Source organism: Leptonotus elevatus, chromosome 1 (assembly GCF_054856555.1).
Source record: "Leptonotus elevatus isolate MCC_2025b chromosome 1, RoL_Lele_1.0, whole genome shotgun sequence".
Classification (NCBI taxonomy): domain Eukaryota; kingdom Metazoa; phylum Chordata; class Actinopteri; order Syngnathiformes; family Syngnathidae; genus Leptonotus; species Leptonotus elevatus.
Window position 1 is genome coordinate 49387830 of NC_141239.1, and position 19909 is coordinate 49407738.

Sequence of the window (19909 nt, forward strand, 5' to 3'; positions counted from 1 at the left end):
CCTACTGTCACATTAAAAACAGTTTTAATATTAACACTGCATTTGGACATTGGGAAAGAAAAAAGTGTAGGTCTACTTAAATGATTTAATAAAAATTTATTGCACATATGACTAATATAAATTTTACTTAAACATTTAAAAATAATCAGTTCTGAAAGTTCAAATCTAATGTAGCCTTCTTACATTAAATACAACTGAAGTGTACTTAAAAAAAAGTTCTGTACTGGATTTTAAAGGAAAGAAGGAAAGAGACAAGTGCATTGTATTTCACTTTAAAATTTATTTGTATTTTTAAATTCAGTCTCACTAGCTCTTGCCAAGCTCACATATCACATTTTGAGAATTCCAGCTTTACACCTATTACTATGGAGAAAGATCAATCTTGACAACACTGAGTGTCAAACACTCAAGATATTAATTAGATCTATCCATTGTTTTTCTGCACGACAGGGGAAGGTGTTACCTGTCTCAGATTACTTTGGATGAGACTTGGGTACACCCTTGACTGGTCGCCAGCCAATCGTAGGGTATGTATAGACAAACGAGCATTCACAGTTTCACACTCACATTCACACTAAGCGACAAATTAAGAGTCGTCAGTTAGCCTAGGAAATATGTTTTTCGAATGTGAAAGGCAACATCATTGAATTTTACTTAGTTACTATGCTGTGGTTCCTGCTGTATATTTAAAAATCCATCGTATTCCAGTATTTTGTTTGTTTGTTTGTTTTTTGGCTAGAACAGCCAAATGAAGAACTCATATCACATTATTATACTTCTTCGTCATTTGTGCTTGATGGAGTTAAGATCAAGGCTACTAAGTTCTTCCAAACCCAACTTTTCTAAGCTTGCTCCTTGTCATGCAGCAACTGAGAAATGTCAATAATATTAATAATATTCATATTATTATTATTACTAATAATAATTATAATAATAATAATTATTATTATTATGCCTAGTATAATTATTATTATTATTAAGGGATGTGTCCCAATACTTCAAGGCATATAGAGTAGCATATAGAGTAGCTTCCATTTTGACAGGAATCAGCAAGGTCAAACAAACAGATGAAGAACTTTTGCAGCAAATATTCAATCATTTAGTTTTAACACACTGCAGCTATAAACCATTTTAGAACTCCCAAAGCAGCACTTGTAAGGAAAAACAGAGCAGAGCAATCTACAGAAGTCACTGCTGCCCAGGCAGTGACGTGCAAAAAATAAAATAAATACACGCTGTGTATCACATTCTATGAGATTAGGAAAAGAAAGTTTATGCTTAAACACTTATCATTACGCTCCCAAACAATATACTTCCCTTTTGAGTATGAACAGGGATATGGTTGTCAACCTAAACAGCTCTAAGGCACATTAAAAATTGGTCGATATGTTGGAATTAATGAAAGTAGTCATTTCTATGTTCTGCAGTAGCCTATACTGGAACTACCTCACGCTATTGTATGGCGGCCGTGGCTCAGGGTGTAGAGACGGTCGTTCAAAAGTTATATTTTACATCCATACATTTTTGTTCACATTTGTTTAAAAAAATCTGTTCTCTTCAGTCAAAACATGTGAATAGCTTTCTTTCTTTTCAGCCCAATTTTTATGTTACGGTATGCTGAAAAAAAATCACACAATATGTTTGAAAATACACGCAAATATTTGACACATTTAAAGATAGAATACAGGTGTTTTTTTTTTTTAATGTCATCATTTGACAGTAAAATGTTGCATCACCACATTTTAAGCGGCAAAAACACCACTACTGCATTCTGTGTTTGTTTCCTTCTATCATTTTGTGTTTTGATTTGAGTTGAATCAGCAAAATGGTACGATCGGCACAAACTGATTGTTAGGCAGTTCAGGAAGTGCATAAAGGCAGCATGCCTATGTATTCTAATACATTAAGAATAGTGAATAGAAATATTTGATTTGTTTCACTGTTTCAGTTAATATGTGCCATTAGATCCAAACGTTGGTGTGATTGATCCAAAAAGTCAGTGTGATAAATCAGCTGGCCTGCAGCTGTATCAATTAGTTGAGTCTTTGCAGAAACTTTATCAAGAGGAGCTGTTAAATGGTCTGTCCCATTCCGCCTGGTTCCTCACTAGAAAATTCAGTCCCCTGCTGGAAACCTGTAGAGATATGTTATCTTCTGGGGGACTTTCTGTATCACATAGCGTGGCGTGTGAGCTGGGCATGTCTTGCTCTAATAAAGCAGCATGGTTAGAGTTTGTGTCTGTCACACTGATGCTTTGATTAGAATGCAGGATTGGCTCGGCCCCATCCATCAACTGTGAATTATCTGACTCAAAGCAGCTGCCCTTTTCACTGATCCCCAGTCCAAAGCTTTGAAGCATATCCATCACCGACGGTGCAGAATGACTACTTGGGGTCTCCTCTTCGATAAGACTCAGCGTGGGCAAAATATCCACCAACTCAGCCATCTCCATTGGGTGGATGACTTCGGAGATGCTGGAGCGGAAGTGCTCCGTCGCACTGAGGGATTCGGGTGCATCCAAAGCTGCAAACCCTACTTCCAACGGCCCGACAGCAGCAGACTCCAGTCCGGATTCAATTAAAGTAGCACATAACAATTCTGACTCGCCAATGCTGGTCATATCCACAGTTGATTGGACACTGATGTCGACTGGGTACCCTCCCTTTGCAACGCCTTCCATTGATACCAGTGGGCTCTCCTCTACGACGACCATATTTCCTGCTGTAGGGGAGACTTCGGCCGTGACAACATTTGGTGGAGCCATGCTGACTAAAGTCTCTGAAAGGAAAACAAATACAAAGGAATTACTTTAATTGTCAATTGCTATTTGAATATGATTGAGGACATCCACATTTTTACCTGTGGTGGCCCTTTTTGACTGTAGTCGAAGGGGCCACGTCAGTCTGGCAGTTAATCTTTCGTCCTCCTCCTCGGCGTCGGGGCAAGGCGGCGGGTCTCCGCCCATCACCAACCCAAGAGGCACCGCTCCCACCCACTGCTTAGATCGAACGCATTGCAGACAGTCCATAATCCAGCGGGCATCTCGCCACACAACATCCAGACGCTGATAGAAAATGGCAAGAAATTCTGATTATTGTCATTGAAAATGCTTTATTAAGAATTGAGAGAAACCCCTTGGGATGCAACATGTTGTTTGCCTGAGTGTTATGTTCCACAAAATAGCACACAAAAAAAATTCTTACATGGGAAAGGTCGGTGACGTGGTTGAGACGCTCGCGGGCCACTTGCACTTCCCTGGTGTCCAACGCCTCCCGCAGAGCCTGCTGAGCCAGGTGAGAGTCCAGCTCCAGCCTCACCCAGACCTTGCAGTACTGGGACACAAAGTCCCGCTCATATGTCCAAAGGTGAACTAGTTATAATGAAAGTTAAAAGGAAATTCACATTAGCGAAATAAAGCAGGTTGAGTACTAATTAGGGGGTTTTAATGTATTCTACGAGTGGGAATTATCAAGTGGGGTCAAAAGAAGGAGACATTTATGTCAAAGGAAGGTCAAACCTCCACAAAGATTAGTCTGATTTATCTTCAAAAGGTTTTGTGCTAATTACATGAATCTGTGGGTTATGGATTTTTCCCCCCAGAGTCCTCCTTTACAAATACAATCAGTTTTAATTAGTATTAATGATGAATTTCCTCCATGACGTACTGTATATTCCAACTGTGGCACTTTTGTCACAAGATGAATCACATTCCTTAGCTGTTAATTAACCTTGTTTGGCTTTCCATCTTAGTTTGAAAACTACCAAAAGAGAAGCTAAGGATGTGTTGAGTTGACTTTTGGACCCACCCAGCTCAAAGATCTGCAAGGGCATGGTAAGGCCGGGCTCTTTGGTTCCCAACAGAGGCCAGTAGCTGGAGCTAAAGTCTTCACTTGGAGGAAGAAGCAGCAGCATGGACACTTTGTCGCCTAACTGCAGCAGCTCTCTGGTGTATATGCCATACTGATAAGCCTGTCACAGACACATATGATAAAAGCCATACTTGTATTCCCTATAGAAAGGGGTGGTTTGTCTATATGTAGCCATTCTTTGACCGTCGTCCAGTCCAGAGTGTACTCTTGGCATGTGGGAATGTAAACTTAGCTAGACACGGGTCAAATGGATGGCTCACATGGACGGATACATTCCAGTTGTCAATCTGTGTTTACCCTGTAGAGGGGGATGTTGAGCTTGGTCAGAAGATGTGAGACTGCTGATCTGAGGGCCCTGATGAACTCCACCAGACTGCTGTTTTCCACCATGTTGTCCTCCTTGCTGCCCAGTAGGTTCTGAACACCGTCACTAGTTGTTTCATAAACATTACTCTGGAGCCATGCCCACTCTTCTCTATTACAGTGCAAAAGAAATATGAAATGCATCATGAATAGCAAGTCACAGAGACCCTGTGGTACTCTGATAACAAATTATGCATTAAGAAAGTTTGTGATAATGAATTTCCAGCGCAGATTTAGCAAGACTTGATTTCCTTTGGTAGTCTTGTCTTATCTTTGTTCATAATTAATGGGAAAGTGCAGGAAAGTGTTCAAGCTTAGCTGCTAAATAGCTTCCTTTTAATGGAAGAAATGGAAACCTTCATCTTTTTACACGCATTCATTCGACGACTTTCCAATAACTTGAGCTTGACCCATTACGCATCTTCATAGCATACAATCATAATTTAAAGTTGCGCTTTTCCCCAATTGTAATTTCATGGGTGTTACCTGGTGACGTGGGCATTGTGTCTGACCCGTGTGTGGCAAAGTAAATTGGGCAGTCTTTGAGGCACCAAAACCCTGATCTGGTCCACTGAGCTCCATAGTTTCAGGATGCCCACATACAGACCCGATTTGGCCCACTGATTGCTGTGCCTATGGTAGTCCAGCTTCTCCTAGGAGCAAAATGGAGATTCTTTGTTGATGAATTCAAGAGATGTTTATTGATTGCATGTAATGTTTTATTGTTTCAGCTCAGTATTAGTCTGCTTTAGCTAAGGGCATGGCCACAGACACAGTTTGAAGTCCAAATGTGGACACAAATACTAGCTGTTGGAGAGATGCTAGTCTGTTCGCAGGCTATTGTTAAGTGCCCTTAAGCAATGCACTGTCATCATCCCCCAGCTCAAGAGATGCAGCATTATTTGCACACCACGTTCACTTTGAATCACTCCTCGCATGCCAGCATGTGTGTGATTTCATCCTCTGAATATTGCGCAAAAATAACATTTACAGCAGATTGTGAGTTGAATTTCCCCTGGGGGGGATAATGATTTAAAATAAACAAATAAATAAATAAGCATGTATTTATTTTAATCTTTATCTTAGTTTGTGAAAAACATTGCTCATGTCAGAACATTTCTGCACAGCTGCGAGATGGGATGAAATGAAAACTGTTTAAAAATATAGCATTATTTTTTTTTGCCTGGGATAGCTTAAGGCTGAATATCTATGCATCATTAGTCTCTCTGTCTCTCTCCCTATCTCTGTCTCTCGCGCTCTCTTCTTTTTAAAAGCAAACAAGCCTCACCCTTAAGTGTTCATAGAGCATATCCATTGCGGTGGGTTCAGGCAGCAGAGGAGCTCTGCTACGGTTTTTCTCCAGGCGAGCCAGGGGCATCCACTGCAGTGGAGGCTCAGGAGGGCTTGAAATAGAGAAAAACAAAAGCATTAATGTATAACTACACGCGGATGTACTACACACGATATTTCGCGCCATCTAGTGGTGAATAATAATTCATTTATTGTAAAACCCACTATTGATTTCAAATATATACAAAAAAAAAGTGATATCACGTCAACATAGCTACATTTTCTAATATAATAGTAGGTCTAGTAATCGCTAATTAGGTGGCGTCGGTCATGACAGGAGGCTAACTTGTTTCGCCGCCATCTTCTTGCAACAGATGCCCAAAAGACAACTTCGTGAACGTAGTTAGCCCTGGTGGTGCTTGTAGGTAGTGTCGGACCCAATGGGGCGACCGCTGCTTACTTTCTACTGTTGAGGCCTGCAAGGGGTCGTTGCTGAGTCCTGTGATTTGGGCGTTTGACACCTTCTGTCTTACTCTCGCAAGCTTTTACTAGCTTTTTTTTTTTTTTTTTTTTTTTACTAGCCTCTCCCACTAAGTCTCGTTAGCCACTCCGACCTACGGCTAACTCCCACTAGCCACTCTGGTTAGCTGCTCCGACTAACTCCGGCTCGCTCAGTCTTTCGGCGTTGCTCGCCGAGGTCCTCGCCGAATGCCAAGTCACCGTCGCTCGCCGAGATGCTTGCTCGCTCACGCAAAATATTAATTGGTGGGCTTGTGAAATGTGGTCTCTCTGAGTCACCGCATTACACGCGCTTTGAAATGCACACACTTGGGCTGTATTCTATTATTTTGCGACGTCTGGTGGTTAACTTTTGCACAGTGTTACTTTAACTTTTAAGTACTACAGTCATCCACTAGACCTGTGAGCGGTAGGCGAGCATGCTCTTGGGTTTAACAAAGCAATGAGATGAATGCATAAATCTAATTTTGTGTATGCATGTATATAATAACAATGATACTTTTATGTGAATTTTAGGAGTTTCATGTAGTCCAAATCAATTGATGAATTGATAATTAATTAATTAAATAATAATAATAAAAATAAAATCGAATAATTGTTTAGGGTTAGGTTTAGTGTTAGGGTAGCTGTTGTTTAACCTAAAATTGTCAAACTCCCCTGATGTCACCCTCACAAAACTGAATATTCTCTGATTTCTAAAGTCCTACATGAAAGCAAACTGATTATCTTTCGTGTTTGATCGAAATAAGACATTTGCAAAAATCTGCTTTTACTTTGGAAAACAATTATAAACATTATTTGCTATCTTCTCACTTCTTACATACCAAACGGTATTTGAATCCTAATAAATTTATTGGGAAAAAAATACTCAGTTTAATCTATTCTTTAAAAAAAAAAAAAATATATATATATATATCATAATTATTTGCAGCCATAGAGAACCCGTACTTGATGTGTAGTTACACCAGAAATTGCATCTACACATTTATATCCAATCTCCAAGGAAATGTTTTCAGTTCAATTTGGACTTGTTTTCTCTCTCTCCTTTTGTGGAAAGCAGATCGATAGTGTAGTCTAGTAGATTTCAGCCCTGGCAAACAACTCCAAGCAATATGTAATGTTTCAAACAAAAGTTCAAAACTATTTTGCTGACAAACGTTTCTAGTTGTCTGGTTGGAATCAGCGCTCACCTGGCAGCATTTGGGAACTCCTTTAATGTCACAAGTAAAATGTTGCCCTGTCGGTCTTTGAGTGGTTCATAGTACACTTGGCCAAGGTCCATTGTCCCCAGTGAAGACTGGAAGCAAAGTAGGGAGAAGAGGTAAACATGAGGATGAATATACTGAATGTTAATATTGGGGATTAATTCAACAAAAGGGGGCTTAGAACAGCCTAGGGTGGTGAAGTGAAGAGGTAATCACTAATCAGTAGAAATGCTTAGAAGCAATTAAAATAGCAATTCACTTATTTGAATTCTTCTTAGTATGCAGCATTGGTAATTAAACTTCCTACCTGCAGCTGGGAGACCGCTTTTAAAATATTGTGCCTGTTCTGTAGGAGGGATGAGGAAGATGAATGAGCAGAGGAGAGTGCTTGCTGGAGCCAGGGTACTTGCTGCCATGCACATGACAACTGTAAAAAAAATAGATGGGCATTCCATTCTAAATTGCAGTTCTTGCATGGAGTTACATACCCTACGTACTGAATAATTGATAAGAAGGAAAAGCTGTGCAATGACTGCATTCCAATAGGGATATACTGTACTGTACACTGATGCACAATTTAAATGAGATTTGATGTAAGAGTATCAAAAACTGGGCATTTCCAAGCATGATGGTTTGTTTTGCATGCCAATTTATCTACACAGCTCTCATTTTAAACCAGTAGTTCAAGTTTACACCACTGCACTTCCAACCCAAAAATAAACATATTGTTAAATTAATTCCTATCTGAAAGTGCAATGGGAACTGAGCATTATTACGTGAACCTAGGCGAGACCCTTGTTAGTTGGTATGTTTTGTTTATTCGAATGTTTACACGAAACACACACACAGCCAATTCCCATGGAACTTTGTGAGTGGGTGGTGAAAATGAAAATAAAAATATGAATATGGGAGTTTTTGATCTTCATAACTAAAGTGGCCTGCTACGGATTAAAATAATGAAAGCTTGGTTCACTATTTTTTGTCTTTTTTAGTGTTGGTCCATTTGGTCATAAGCACACGTTGCAATGTGACTTCACAGGACGGTGATATGTTATGTTGAACAGCGCCTCACAACCTTTCACTAGGTTCAACAGACGCCTACCAGAGTATACTGTACTGTTTATGGATGTGTACAAGACACTGATGTTGTCAGAAATTGCATGCCATTATGAAGATGCTGTATTTGCTTTCAGGCAGTAGCTGCCAATGTGTTTTCACCAGAGGTCTGCCCTTCACAGTAAATTCTGTAGTGTAAATTTGACTTTATTAGAGTCAATTTTGACGTTCGTTCATTTTTGGTCTGTTGGAGTTAGGAAGATTCCATGCACCTCCACATACACTTGAAGGAGTGGAAAGAGGCATCATCTTGCACAAGACCCTGGGTATCACAAATTGACACGGTGTCAGCATATACAGTAGAGTCTGAAATCTGATTGGTAATTGCGGGGGTTAAAAAAATCTACATCCACATGCATGTACTGGAAGTAGATCAGCCAAAACAAACAGTACTGAAGCAGGACAATAGACTGTTAGAAATAAATTAATACAATTTCTAAATTGTCCGGGTTGTTTGTCTATTTGGGCTCTGCAATCGGCTGAATGAATGGATGTTCAATTAGCAAACACTATCACACCAATGAAAAATGTTTAAGATTGAATAGTTTCAAAATTCACCCACTATTCTTAACACGGAAAGTTTTCAAATACTTCCTGTCATTATAGTGTGTGTAGTATATGTTCACGGACGTGTCCCTGAGGAGCTCACCTTGGCAAACCAAACAAAGTTGTGAGTGACAGTGGTTGAGCAGCACTGGATCTCCACCAGTGGGAATTGATCTTCAGCTGTCACCAGGATGTTTTCCTTGTGGTAGAACACAGTTGCCAAGTACACACCCCTGAGAGGGAGAGAGAGAGAGAGAGAGAGAGAGAGAGAGAGAGAGAGAGAGAGAGAGAGAGAGAGAGAGAGAGAGAGAGAGAGAGAGAGAGAGAGAGAGGAGAGAGAGGGAGAGAGAGAGAGAGGGAGAGGGAGAGAGAGAGAGAGAGGGAGAGAGAGAGAGAGAAGAGAAAGAGAAAGAGAAAGAGAAAGAGAAAGAGAAAGAGAAAGAGTGAGAGAGATGTTTTCATGTGACATTTTGCAGGCTACATTCCTGATCCATAGGCAACGGATCAAGCATTGATCCTCATGAGGTCCGCACTTGGTGGTTCAGTGAGTCTGTTGTCATGACAACCGGCACCTGTTTAAGGACATCATTCTGAGTCTTGATAAATGTGCTATTACCAAAAGTGACTCAGCAAAGAAATCTTGATGTTATACCAGTATTTGACTAAACCCTCTCCAATCAAATAAACATAAATTATATGACCAGAACTGTGATATCCGTAAGATCTAACCTACACTATCTATTAGTGAGGCAGACATCATAATTTATGTTTGTTACGTTTCACCCAAATTATTGTAACATGTTGCTCTCTGGTCTTTCCTTGTCTCGTATTAAAAGCCTGCAGTTAATACAAAATGCTGCAGCAAGACTCTTGACGTGGACACTAAAGTTTGATCATAATACCCCAATACTGTCCAACATTCATTGGCTCTCGGTCCACCTGAGATGTGACGTCAAGGTTTTGTTACTCATAAAATATTACACGGCTCAGCCCTTTCCTTTCTTGTTGACTTAGTGGTACCATATGTTCCGTACTGAAATGTTTGTTCAAAACACGCTGGTCCACTCTGGTCCACTATGAAAATTTGAGCCGCTACCAAAAAATCGACTAAAGACTTATTTGTATACTCTTGCATTTAGTTTAACTACTACTACTTAGGCCTGCTTAGCTACCGCCAGTAGAGGAAAGTAGAAGTAAAATTGTTCATGTATCTGTACTTAGAGCAAATTCATGAAGGGGTACTATTTATTTTTTGAGAGCGAGTACCTGTACTTTGTACTCCTCTACTTTTCTAATTGTGTTTATGTTACATGCTACTTTTTAAAGTTTTTTTTCTAAATATTTCATCATGCATGCAACAAAGATTTTATCAGGGGACGCCATTATTACTTGTCAACTGTGGGATTGTGAAGCCCTGTGTGACTTTTTTATTATTATTAATTTCTGTATAAAATGTGACTGAAATACTGATAATCAATGCCTTGACTATATTGTCGCACAGGTAGAATGCTAACAAGTAAAAAAAAAAATTGGGGGGTCATGCCATGCTAATTAGGACTCTTGTGTCATCAGGATGCTTTTAGCAGTCACTTGAACATTCCATTGATGTGAGCCAGCATAATAGTGCTCAAAATAAATAATCCTCACTTATCTTCAGGCTTCTGCTTGTTCAGTATCCAGCAGATGAGATGTAGTTTATTGCATTATTCACAACACATTAAATCTCGAACTGCCAACAAGGCACACTGAGACAGGTTAAGTGAGATTAAGGGTTACCTCTGTAAGAGTCGAACAAACTTGGTAGCAGACTGGAACAGTTGTTTGATGCCCCGAGATATCGACAAATGTTTTCTGGGGCTGTGGGCTTTTGGGTTCTCTGTGAAATGGCAGAGAGGTGATGAATTGAATGAGTCAGAATTTTTCTTTCTTTTTTTTACTGTGCACCCACATGTAGTCTTTGACAATGACTGGAAGCTCTCTGGAGCAAAGAGGCATATTCCATTTGTACCAGCAAATGTGTTACCTTTGTAGTATCCTCTGTTATGAGGATCTCCGGCATCTTCCAGAAGCTTCTTCACTAGACCCTCATGGTTTCTGTATTGGGATTTCACACTATTGCACTCTCTCCAACCTGCAAAAGAAAAAAAAAAATGCAATACGGGAAACTCATTCCATAAACTAGTAAGCGCACACCTGCTTTCATTTAAAGTGCTTCTGATTAACCCCAAATAACGATGAACTATTTTATAGTATGCTTTTCCTGATTTTTTTTTTCTCTTTCGAGCAGACGCCTGAGTATTTCGTGCTGACACTGACTGCTATTTTGAAGTCATCTTAATTTCATCCACCTTGTCTGAAAGCCTGAGACACTCATTTTTTACGTCACAGAAACCTAGTATTTGAACAGGGGTGTGTAGACCTTTTCTATCCACTGTAACTACTACATCAACAGTAAGATCATCACAAACACAATACGATTATTAATAATCATAATTTTTTTGTATTAGGATTTAATCAAAGTATTATTGCCCCACTAGTGTCATGATCATTGTGTGGCATCATTTCTCCATAAGAGACTGAAGTTATTGCCAGCAGTGAATGTTAATTCAACCTCACAGCAGCAATGGCACAAAACCCACAGTCACAGTTTTAAGCCTCCCAATTTGAATAATTCAGTAATCTATCCAATGAGTGGATCCTACCACTGTCACATCAAGGCTGATGGCAACCTTTGCAAGAGCAGAAAAAGAATTGAGCCTTTAAAAAACGCTCATCAAGGTTAAACATACTTACTGGAGGGAGCAGCACTGACTGGAGTAGAAACCTGAGGCGGGCCACATCCTTTCACATTATAGGCGCTCGCCCTGACGAAGTAATGCACTCCCTGCATTTAAAGAGGCTCCAAATTATTACATTGCACGAACTGGATGAAGCGTCAATTTCAAGATAAAGAAGTCCCTTTCATTGCAACTTCATCTGGTTAGTATGACAGTTGGGTGAGATGTGTTATTTTACGTCACATATAAAATTGTTGAAAACAGTAGATGATAATGATAAATACAATTTGTTTTTGGCTCAAGCTCAATGCGTGTGCATTGTATTGTGTCCATGTAGCCTAATTAAAGCCATCATTTGCATGTGTACGGGCGTGCGTGCGTGCGGGAGAGAGAGAGAGAGAGAGAGAGAGAGAGAGAGAGAGAGAGAGAGAGAGAGAGAGAGAGAGAGAGAGAGAGAGAGAGAGAGAGAGAGAGAGAGAGAGAGAGAGAGAGAGAGAGAGTAGTTACTTGATGTCTTACAGCGAGGAGTCCCTGGATACTGCAGGAGGGATTCTTGGTCTCTGTAACTTGGGCTGAGCCAAGGATGCGCTTGAAGCTTGCCGAAGTGCTCCATTCCACTGTGAAACCAAAACAATCTCATTGATAAATTATTCTCTTTCCCCTGTCGATTGAACTTGAAGTTTCAGTGACTTGGGTAAGGATACTGTACTTGGCATTTGTGCAGTTAGAACGACAAAAAAAAAAAAACGTTACAGCTACAGTCTAACTGCATTAGATGATTGTGGTATGAATGAACTGTTTAGATAGGGCTGCAAATGGGGTGGACTATTTACAGGAAGTATTTGGAAACTTTCCATGTTAAGAATAGTGGGTGAATTTTGGAACTATTCAATCTTAAACATTTTCATTGGTGTGATAGTGTTTGCTAATTGAACATCCACAATTTAGATGCTTAATGAACCTACCATGTTATTTTTGCTTCATGCTATTTTATTAATTTATTAATTAATTAATTAATTTATTTATTTCTAACAGTCTATTGTCCTGCTTCAGTAGTGTTTGTTTTGGCTTAACTACTTCCAGTACATGCATGTGGATGTTGATTTATTTTAACCCCCGCAACCACCAATCAGATTTCAGACTCTACTGTTAGTGCTGACACCATGTCAATTTGTGATACCCAGGGTCTTGTGCAAGATGATAAAATTTTCCACTCCTTCAAGTGTATACGGAGGTAAATAGACAATCGGAGAATGCAACCACTTTATCAGTGTTTCAAAACAGTGAATAGGAAAAAGCTAACAAACAGCTAGTTAGCTCCATAAGAATGGATGTAGCCTGTAGTGTAAATCGTCTATTAGCTTTCCCTGTAATTTGCTGGGAGCAAAGCCCAACACAGTATTTTTGAGTGCACCCCTCCCATCCTATGACGAAGAGATGAACTTTTTAGCAGATTAATGTCGCTAATGAAATGGCTAAGAGATGTTTTTTTCTATCCGACCCCTCTTCAAGCAAGGGGGGGTATGTGAAAAAACAATGGGTTAAATTACAGACTTCTAACATTTTTACAGTGTTCGTCACTCGGTGGCACTTTACCAAAACAACAGACAAGATTATGCACAACAACAGATAACACAGCACTCTGATACTCTGAAGGAAAAACACCGAATGAGCTTCAAACTTCAACCAAACAGTTAGAGCCTTCATCATCCACCTAAGTATTTGTCAGAGCCCAATGGAGTTAAGGAAGCATTTTCTTGGGGGTTGTCACACCTGGACGCACGCTCAGGGTTAGAAGGTGTTCTCTAAATGTCCACTAGATAGCGGCCAACTTAACATCATCCACAAGTGGAGGAATTGCAGTTCCTTTTAAATGTAGTTTGCGTGCGCCAATCCCCTGCATGGACTCCAGCAAGTAGACTGCATGCCTCTCATGTGCTGAATTTAAAGGGAATGAGGGGACACAGTTCCATTGGATGGCAAACCAATCAGCTACGTTCCCTCCCACAACAGCACACAATAATGCAAACTTCCCTTTCCACTTGTGCCCTTCAAGCAAAATACCAAAACAAAGAAAACTCCACCCACACTTTGCTTGAATGGTGTCATTGTATGTTGTTTTGGGAATTTTAGTACTGTTTATATCTTTAATTTATATGCTATTAAATGTCCCAGTTTTGTTTGTAATTGATTTTAAATGTTTTACTTTATTATGTGAGGTACATTGGGTATGAAATAAGATATATACTGTAAATAAAGCTGCCTTGCCTTGCCTTAAGGTTCTATAGTGTAAGTTGATGTAACTTAAAGTGCATTATCAACTGGCACATTTCATTAACCAATTATCAACATTTAAAATCTTCCTCACAGTACAGGTCATCTGAATTTACATAATATTGCTGTTTTAATAAAGATTTTGCCAAAAGTTGATTATTCTTAAGACATTTAAATTCATTCCTGTTGCCAAACCCAAAGCTAAGGTTAATTCCTGTTCAGTCAACCCAAGAACTTTGCTGAATGTCTAATCAGCTGTTGCAAAAAATGTATCAATCTGTAATAACTTCCCTGTAAAATGATTTTTTTGAATACCTACCCTTGTAGCAGGTGATGAGCCCCATGCAGTCCCCTTCCAGCTCTTTGATTGCCACAAATAGAGAAGATGTGCTAGTCACCACAATGGACACTTGACTGGGAGGACTTGGGAGGTCTGGATAAAATATTTCAAACATACACAAGACAAGTGTTTAAAACAAGCAATATTGAAATGGCATAATGTACTTCAAAATGTTATACTATTTTTATGCCCAGCACACGTCTAGTGCAAAGTGCAGCCCGACTGAGCTCATGGGTGGTGTTTTCTTTCTTTTGGAATTTAAAATCGTCATTTGTGCCATCGTGGGAGTGAACACAGCTTGATTCCTGGCCAATCGTAGCGGCTCTTCTAGATCCCTTTAAATTCAGTGTACGAGAGGTGCACAGTCTACATTGCAGAAGCATAACGGACTTGCTGGAGTCTGTACAGGACATCGGCGCTCACAAAGTACGTTTACAAAAAACTACAAGATTTCCACTTGAAGATGATATTAAGTTGGCAGCTTTGAAGTGGATACTTGGAGACCGCTTTCTACCCCCAATTGTGCATCTGTGTGTGACAGGACCCAAAGCCTGGTCTACTTTCTGTCATCAAAAATTGCCAGGTGCACCGGGAGCATCTAATTTAAAAATAAATCCCTTGCTTCACTCTCTGCCAAATTCCCAAACATGGTCAACTATATACTTATCCCACCATGAAAGTTAAGATTTGTCTGTTTTTACGGCAAGCGCATGTGTGTCTGTCTATGAAAATACGGCCCTACAGTGGGTTCTTGTTAAACTGACCCAACTGTGCAAAAGTCTACTTAAGAAAACAAATTGCATGGCTCAAACTTGAAAAAAACACCACTTGGTCTTAATTGGCACTGCAGGAGCTGGCCTATTGGGGATTATTATGCCGTACAGTTAAAAAATAGATAAAAAGTAAATTAGAAAAAAAACATCTGGAGTTTTAGAATCTTGTTATGTTGTTTCGTATTAGGAGAGAAAGCTTCATTTTACTCCATCAAGTTGAGCCTGACATGTTTATTCTGTATCAACTTGCCCATAAAACTGTCAGGTAATTGCTTGTAAGAGGAAAGCAACAAGAGTCACGGCAGGGGCTCGTACAGAGGGAGCATTGTAACAACCTGAAGGATCAAAACAAGGACTTACGTCATTCTGAGAGAATTAAAAAATAATAAAAATGCATGCAATGCAAAGACCACTGACCTGTGTGGTGGAAATTCTCCTTCATCCGGCAGTAAAGTTGCAACCTGAGGCTCCAGAGTCTGATTTGTCTATGGACATCAGCCTGCGCTTGAGACCCTGCCCCGGCCTTCTTCAAGAACTCCTGCTTCCTCTCATCCACCCTTTCTTTTGCCAATGTCACAAGATCATCAAGCTTTACTGCCCACTCTTCTGGTTTGCACACTAGCAGTCATGCCATACAAAGAAAAAGACCAAGGTGTGTTCTTTAGTATGATTTATATTAAAGCATTGGATTTTAACATTGCAATAGTACTGTCAATACAATATGACAGGAAATCTGGGGCAAATATGTGATTTTTCCAGAGTGACTCAAAGTCACAAGTCTGTCAGTTTCTTTGTTCCTCGATGGAAGAGTTGGTCTCAGGGAGAAGCATACACATCTCCAAACACACACATGTGAATGTTTGGACCACACCAAATTAGGGAGTGGCTGCACCCTTCACTTTCTCTGATTGGTTCAGACCAAGTTGTGCCTAATATGTGCTGTAGTTGAACCAAATGGAGGCTTTCAGAGTCATGTAGACTTCTTCCCCCACCCCTCAAAAACCTCTTATCTGTTTAGGCGTACCGTTGGAAAATTCAGGGTGCCTATAGGCGCCCAAATTGGTCTTAGTCAAGAGCCATGTCTATTATGTTTCCCTTGTTATGTACCGTAGGTGAAATGGGTGACCAAATATTACAAACATCTCTCAAACAACAATATTACATGTGGTTTTATATCTATAATGTAATCCTTTTGTTGCGTTTGCTTTGGATTTAATTATGCAAGTGGTCAATATGTTGTTGGGTTTATTTCCTGTTAGAAATGTTATTACTTTTTCTAAACACGCCATGGCAGTTTTAAACTGTGTACTTACAAATTGGGTTGTGTCTAGCTCCAGCCTTTACCAGCACATGGAGCAGAGGTGAATTGTGGGTAAGGGCAGCCACATCCAGGGGGACAAGGCCCTGTTCGCTCACTCTGTTCACCCCCCTCTCCCGCTCTTTCACCCAGTCTCTGTCTTTCTTTTCTCCTCGTTCCCATAGGCTTCCTCCTCCTCCTCCTCCTCCTCCTCCTCCTCCTCCTCCTCCATAGTTATTGTGGATCCGGGACAGCAGACTTTGTACGGCCAATGTGTCTTCATTCTCCACCGCATCCCACAAGGTCTTGTACTAATGGGGCAACAAGATCATGGTACGGTCAAAGGTAAGTAGGTGGTTGGGTAAAGGCAAAAATCAGAGAGTATTAGACTTAGGTCCAGAATTGGACAACATTTCAATCTAATCCAGTCCACACTTCAACACCATGTTGATTGATTGACTCATAGTGGTGGTAAATAGAGGCAAAATCATTGAAACTGTCGCTGTTCAATTTCATATGGTTAAGTCAGAGTCCGAAACAAATGAACAAATTATACGGTAGCCTAAATTTGAGTATCTAGCCTGGCAAAAATATATAATGACAAAGAGGCAGGATGTAATGACAAAGTGCTGCTACAGTACTGTAACAACACTTAGTGATCCCCCCACAAACAAAAATAAATATCTTACAGCATCTGCAGATTTTCCAAGGCGCTTGGGTGTGTCTGTTCCACCGCCGACGGAGGACTCTCCTCCCCTTAGCCTGACTGACAGGTTTCTATAGATCCGTTTGGGTGAAACGGGACCCAAGGAGCGCCGGCGATGGGGTGGGTTCCTCATGGATACAGACATGACAAAGCAGGGGAGAGGAGAAGACGCAAAGAGGGACAAGAAGACAGAAGGTGGCAAGAGTGAAAATGGCAGGGTGACAGAAATATTTTTAGTTCATAGTTAGGAATTATTAGGACCCCCCCAACCTTAGAGGACTGGAAGGGGGGAGACGGGATGAAGAAGTGAGTAGAAGTGAGAAAAAGAATCTTGGGCAGAATAAGAAAAATGCAAGGAAAGGTGAGTCAAAAGAAATAAAAAGAGGAGAATACAAATGAGAATATACAAGCAGCCTTGGACAGATTTGTCTATCATAAAATCAATGTGTGTCTGTGTGGTCCATCTAATGAGCTCATTCTTGACATTGTCCATCCTGGTTACTCTCAAAGAGAATATTATCATTTTCAAGGCCGGCCTCACTGCCGTCATATCAATACACTTTTCCTTTCACTTTAGCTGGGGCTCTTCTGGCACAGATCACTTTTCATTTCACCCACTTCAACCTGTCTGTACTGTTCTTCACCTCTTTCTCCACACTCATTAATTTGAACAGTTGATCCCATGTCCTTGAACTCCTTCACCTTGTCCATCTCTACTGTACTTTACCTTTTAACCTTAGCATTCCACTGGCTCCCTTTCATTGAGCCACACATACTCTATCTAGCAGTGACTGATCTTCATTCCTCGTATCTCCAGGGCCCCAAATTTGTTTTACTTTGGACTCCCCTGTTCAAGTGTTAACTAATACATCTCTGTTAGTGCAATCTGAGGACAGAGTATGAAAGTGTTTGCCCTCATGATGCCAAATCCGTCAGGGATACACAACACACAGTACCTGCTTAAAGAGACCTGCACCTGCCAGGATGTGGGCATGTGACAGCAAACAGGGACAATAACAATCATTGTTATTGGTATAATTATCTCAGTTTGTTTATTATGCATTACATCAGCTTTAAAGTGCTGACGATGCAAGTGGGAGAGGGAGATTAGCTTTGAGGCATAACAGATAAGTGAAGGCAAAGGATCTGGGAATAGAAAAAAACTGTACACAAATTGCACTTCAGAGTATAGCAATGACACGAATAGTGCATGAATGCCTACTTAGAAAGGAGCAGCAATGACTCATGACAAATACACATCATAAGGCCTTTGTGGTTTTGCATATGAAATTCTGTTGCATCTCAGCTTGTGGTAACAGGCTGTCTGTTTTTTCCGTCTAAGTGGGGCTTACATGTTGCATAGGTTTTCAAAAACGCATTATGGAGGTTGAGTTCAGAAATGTTTGAATTAGGGTTTCATTTTTAAAATCCCCCCAAAATAGATGTATTACTTTATGTAACTTATATGTGCTAACAGTGCTAATGTAAACTTTAATTAATTAATGAACGAATGAATGAATGAATGAATGAATGAAACATTTTGACATTAATGATGTAGAACATTCACCTAAATGTAAAAACAATTGAAGACTTGCAGCTCTTAAGATGGAGCCAGCAATAACATGCCATTATAGTATTATAACTTTATATCATAATACAATGTCTTATCCAATATTGTTGCTTTCGCCTGCATCCTTAAGACAAACCAGTGGTGTTCCGCCATTCTAAAAAGAAGAGATTTCCTGCTGATGTTTCATTTTAAATGTCATTATAACATAAGCAGTTTGTGTTTGCATTGTGTTCCTAAACATGTATAATTGTTTCCTTTAACTACCTGTATCACAGTATTACTGTGATATTTGTTTGCAGCTGGAATGATGTTTGCAAATAGAATGCAAGACAGAAATGTTTAATAGTTTAATCTAAACAAGACAGTTAGCTATTTAAAAACAAAAAAAGGGAAAAAAGAGGTCATAATCTAAAAAGATTTAGTTGTCATGCTTACCTTCACATCATTTAGATTCCAAATTGTTGCTTCAACATGATCCTTTAATTGGAATAACCATCTTTTGATCACATATAATCCATAGACGTGAACTCAGAACGTTTCCTCTCTGTGGGTGCATGCACCTGAATGCATCTCGGTGGTTTGAGCACACCCCTATGACCCTTCTATTGAATGGGCCATGGGCCAGCCCACCCTCCTCCTGCTGGCGTTATGTCAGCTGCAAGAAGCTCTGTGTCAAACTTGAGTACTGTATTGTGGCGTTATTGTTCATTAGTAAATGTGTTTATTACAAGCAATACAGTTATTGCATTTTAATTGGAACATTTTATTTATATTTGTACTGTATGTTTCCAAACTGACATTTTTACATATTGATAAAAACACATTTCTCACACTAAAATGATCAAATGACTACATAAACGTCCATGTAAACGCTGCATCAAATAATGTGCAGAGTGATGATGTGATCAAAATGTACTGGAGGTGACTGCAAAGAGATGAAAGCCGCCGTAATGCTGTACAACAGGAAGTGGCTCACATCAAGCAAACATAGTGACAGAAAAGTAAAGCCATCCGTTTGCGTGTTTGGCTGCCAGTTGAATCCATGCATCTTCTTGCTTCGTTGACTGTAAAATATATTTCTATCACTGTGGCCACAGGCTGATGGATTGACTCTGTTGAAGCACAAATATAGTATTCCAAATATTGTCACCGTGACCTTTTTATCAAGCTGTTACAAACTTGCGACCACTTCCTGTACAATGAAAATGCATTCGGAGAGGTTGAATATTGTGAGTTCAAACGGATTTTTACACTAACAATATTA

At 39.9% G+C, this 19909-nt stretch overlaps 1 protein-coding gene across 1 annotated transcript; it reads right to left on the reverse strand.

Annotated features, from left to right (window-relative positions):
* Positions 1–312: 312 nt before the first annotated feature.
* LOC147184241 (ankyrin repeat and fibronectin type-III domain-containing protein 1) lies at positions 313–19216 on the reverse strand. Its single transcript, XM_086079693.1, has 19 exons — positions 19081–19216; positions 17059–17405; positions 16386–16680; positions 15490–15690; positions 14279–14392; positions 12205–12302; positions 11702–11792; positions 10932–11039; positions 10685–10784; positions 9012–9141; positions 7554–7673; positions 7232–7338; positions 5521–5635; positions 4719–4885; positions 4167–4344; positions 3807–3969; positions 3204–3370; positions 2860–3064; positions 313–2778 (listed from the first exon to the last, which is right to left on the reverse strand). Exons 2-19 carry the CDS (start codon positions 17218–17220, stop codon positions 2060–2062), a joined length of 3240 nt encoding a protein of 1079 aa, XP_085935819.1. The 5' UTR covers positions 17221–17405; positions 19081–19216; the 3' UTR covers positions 313–2059.
* Between the last annotated feature and the right edge of the window lie 693 nt (positions 19217–19909).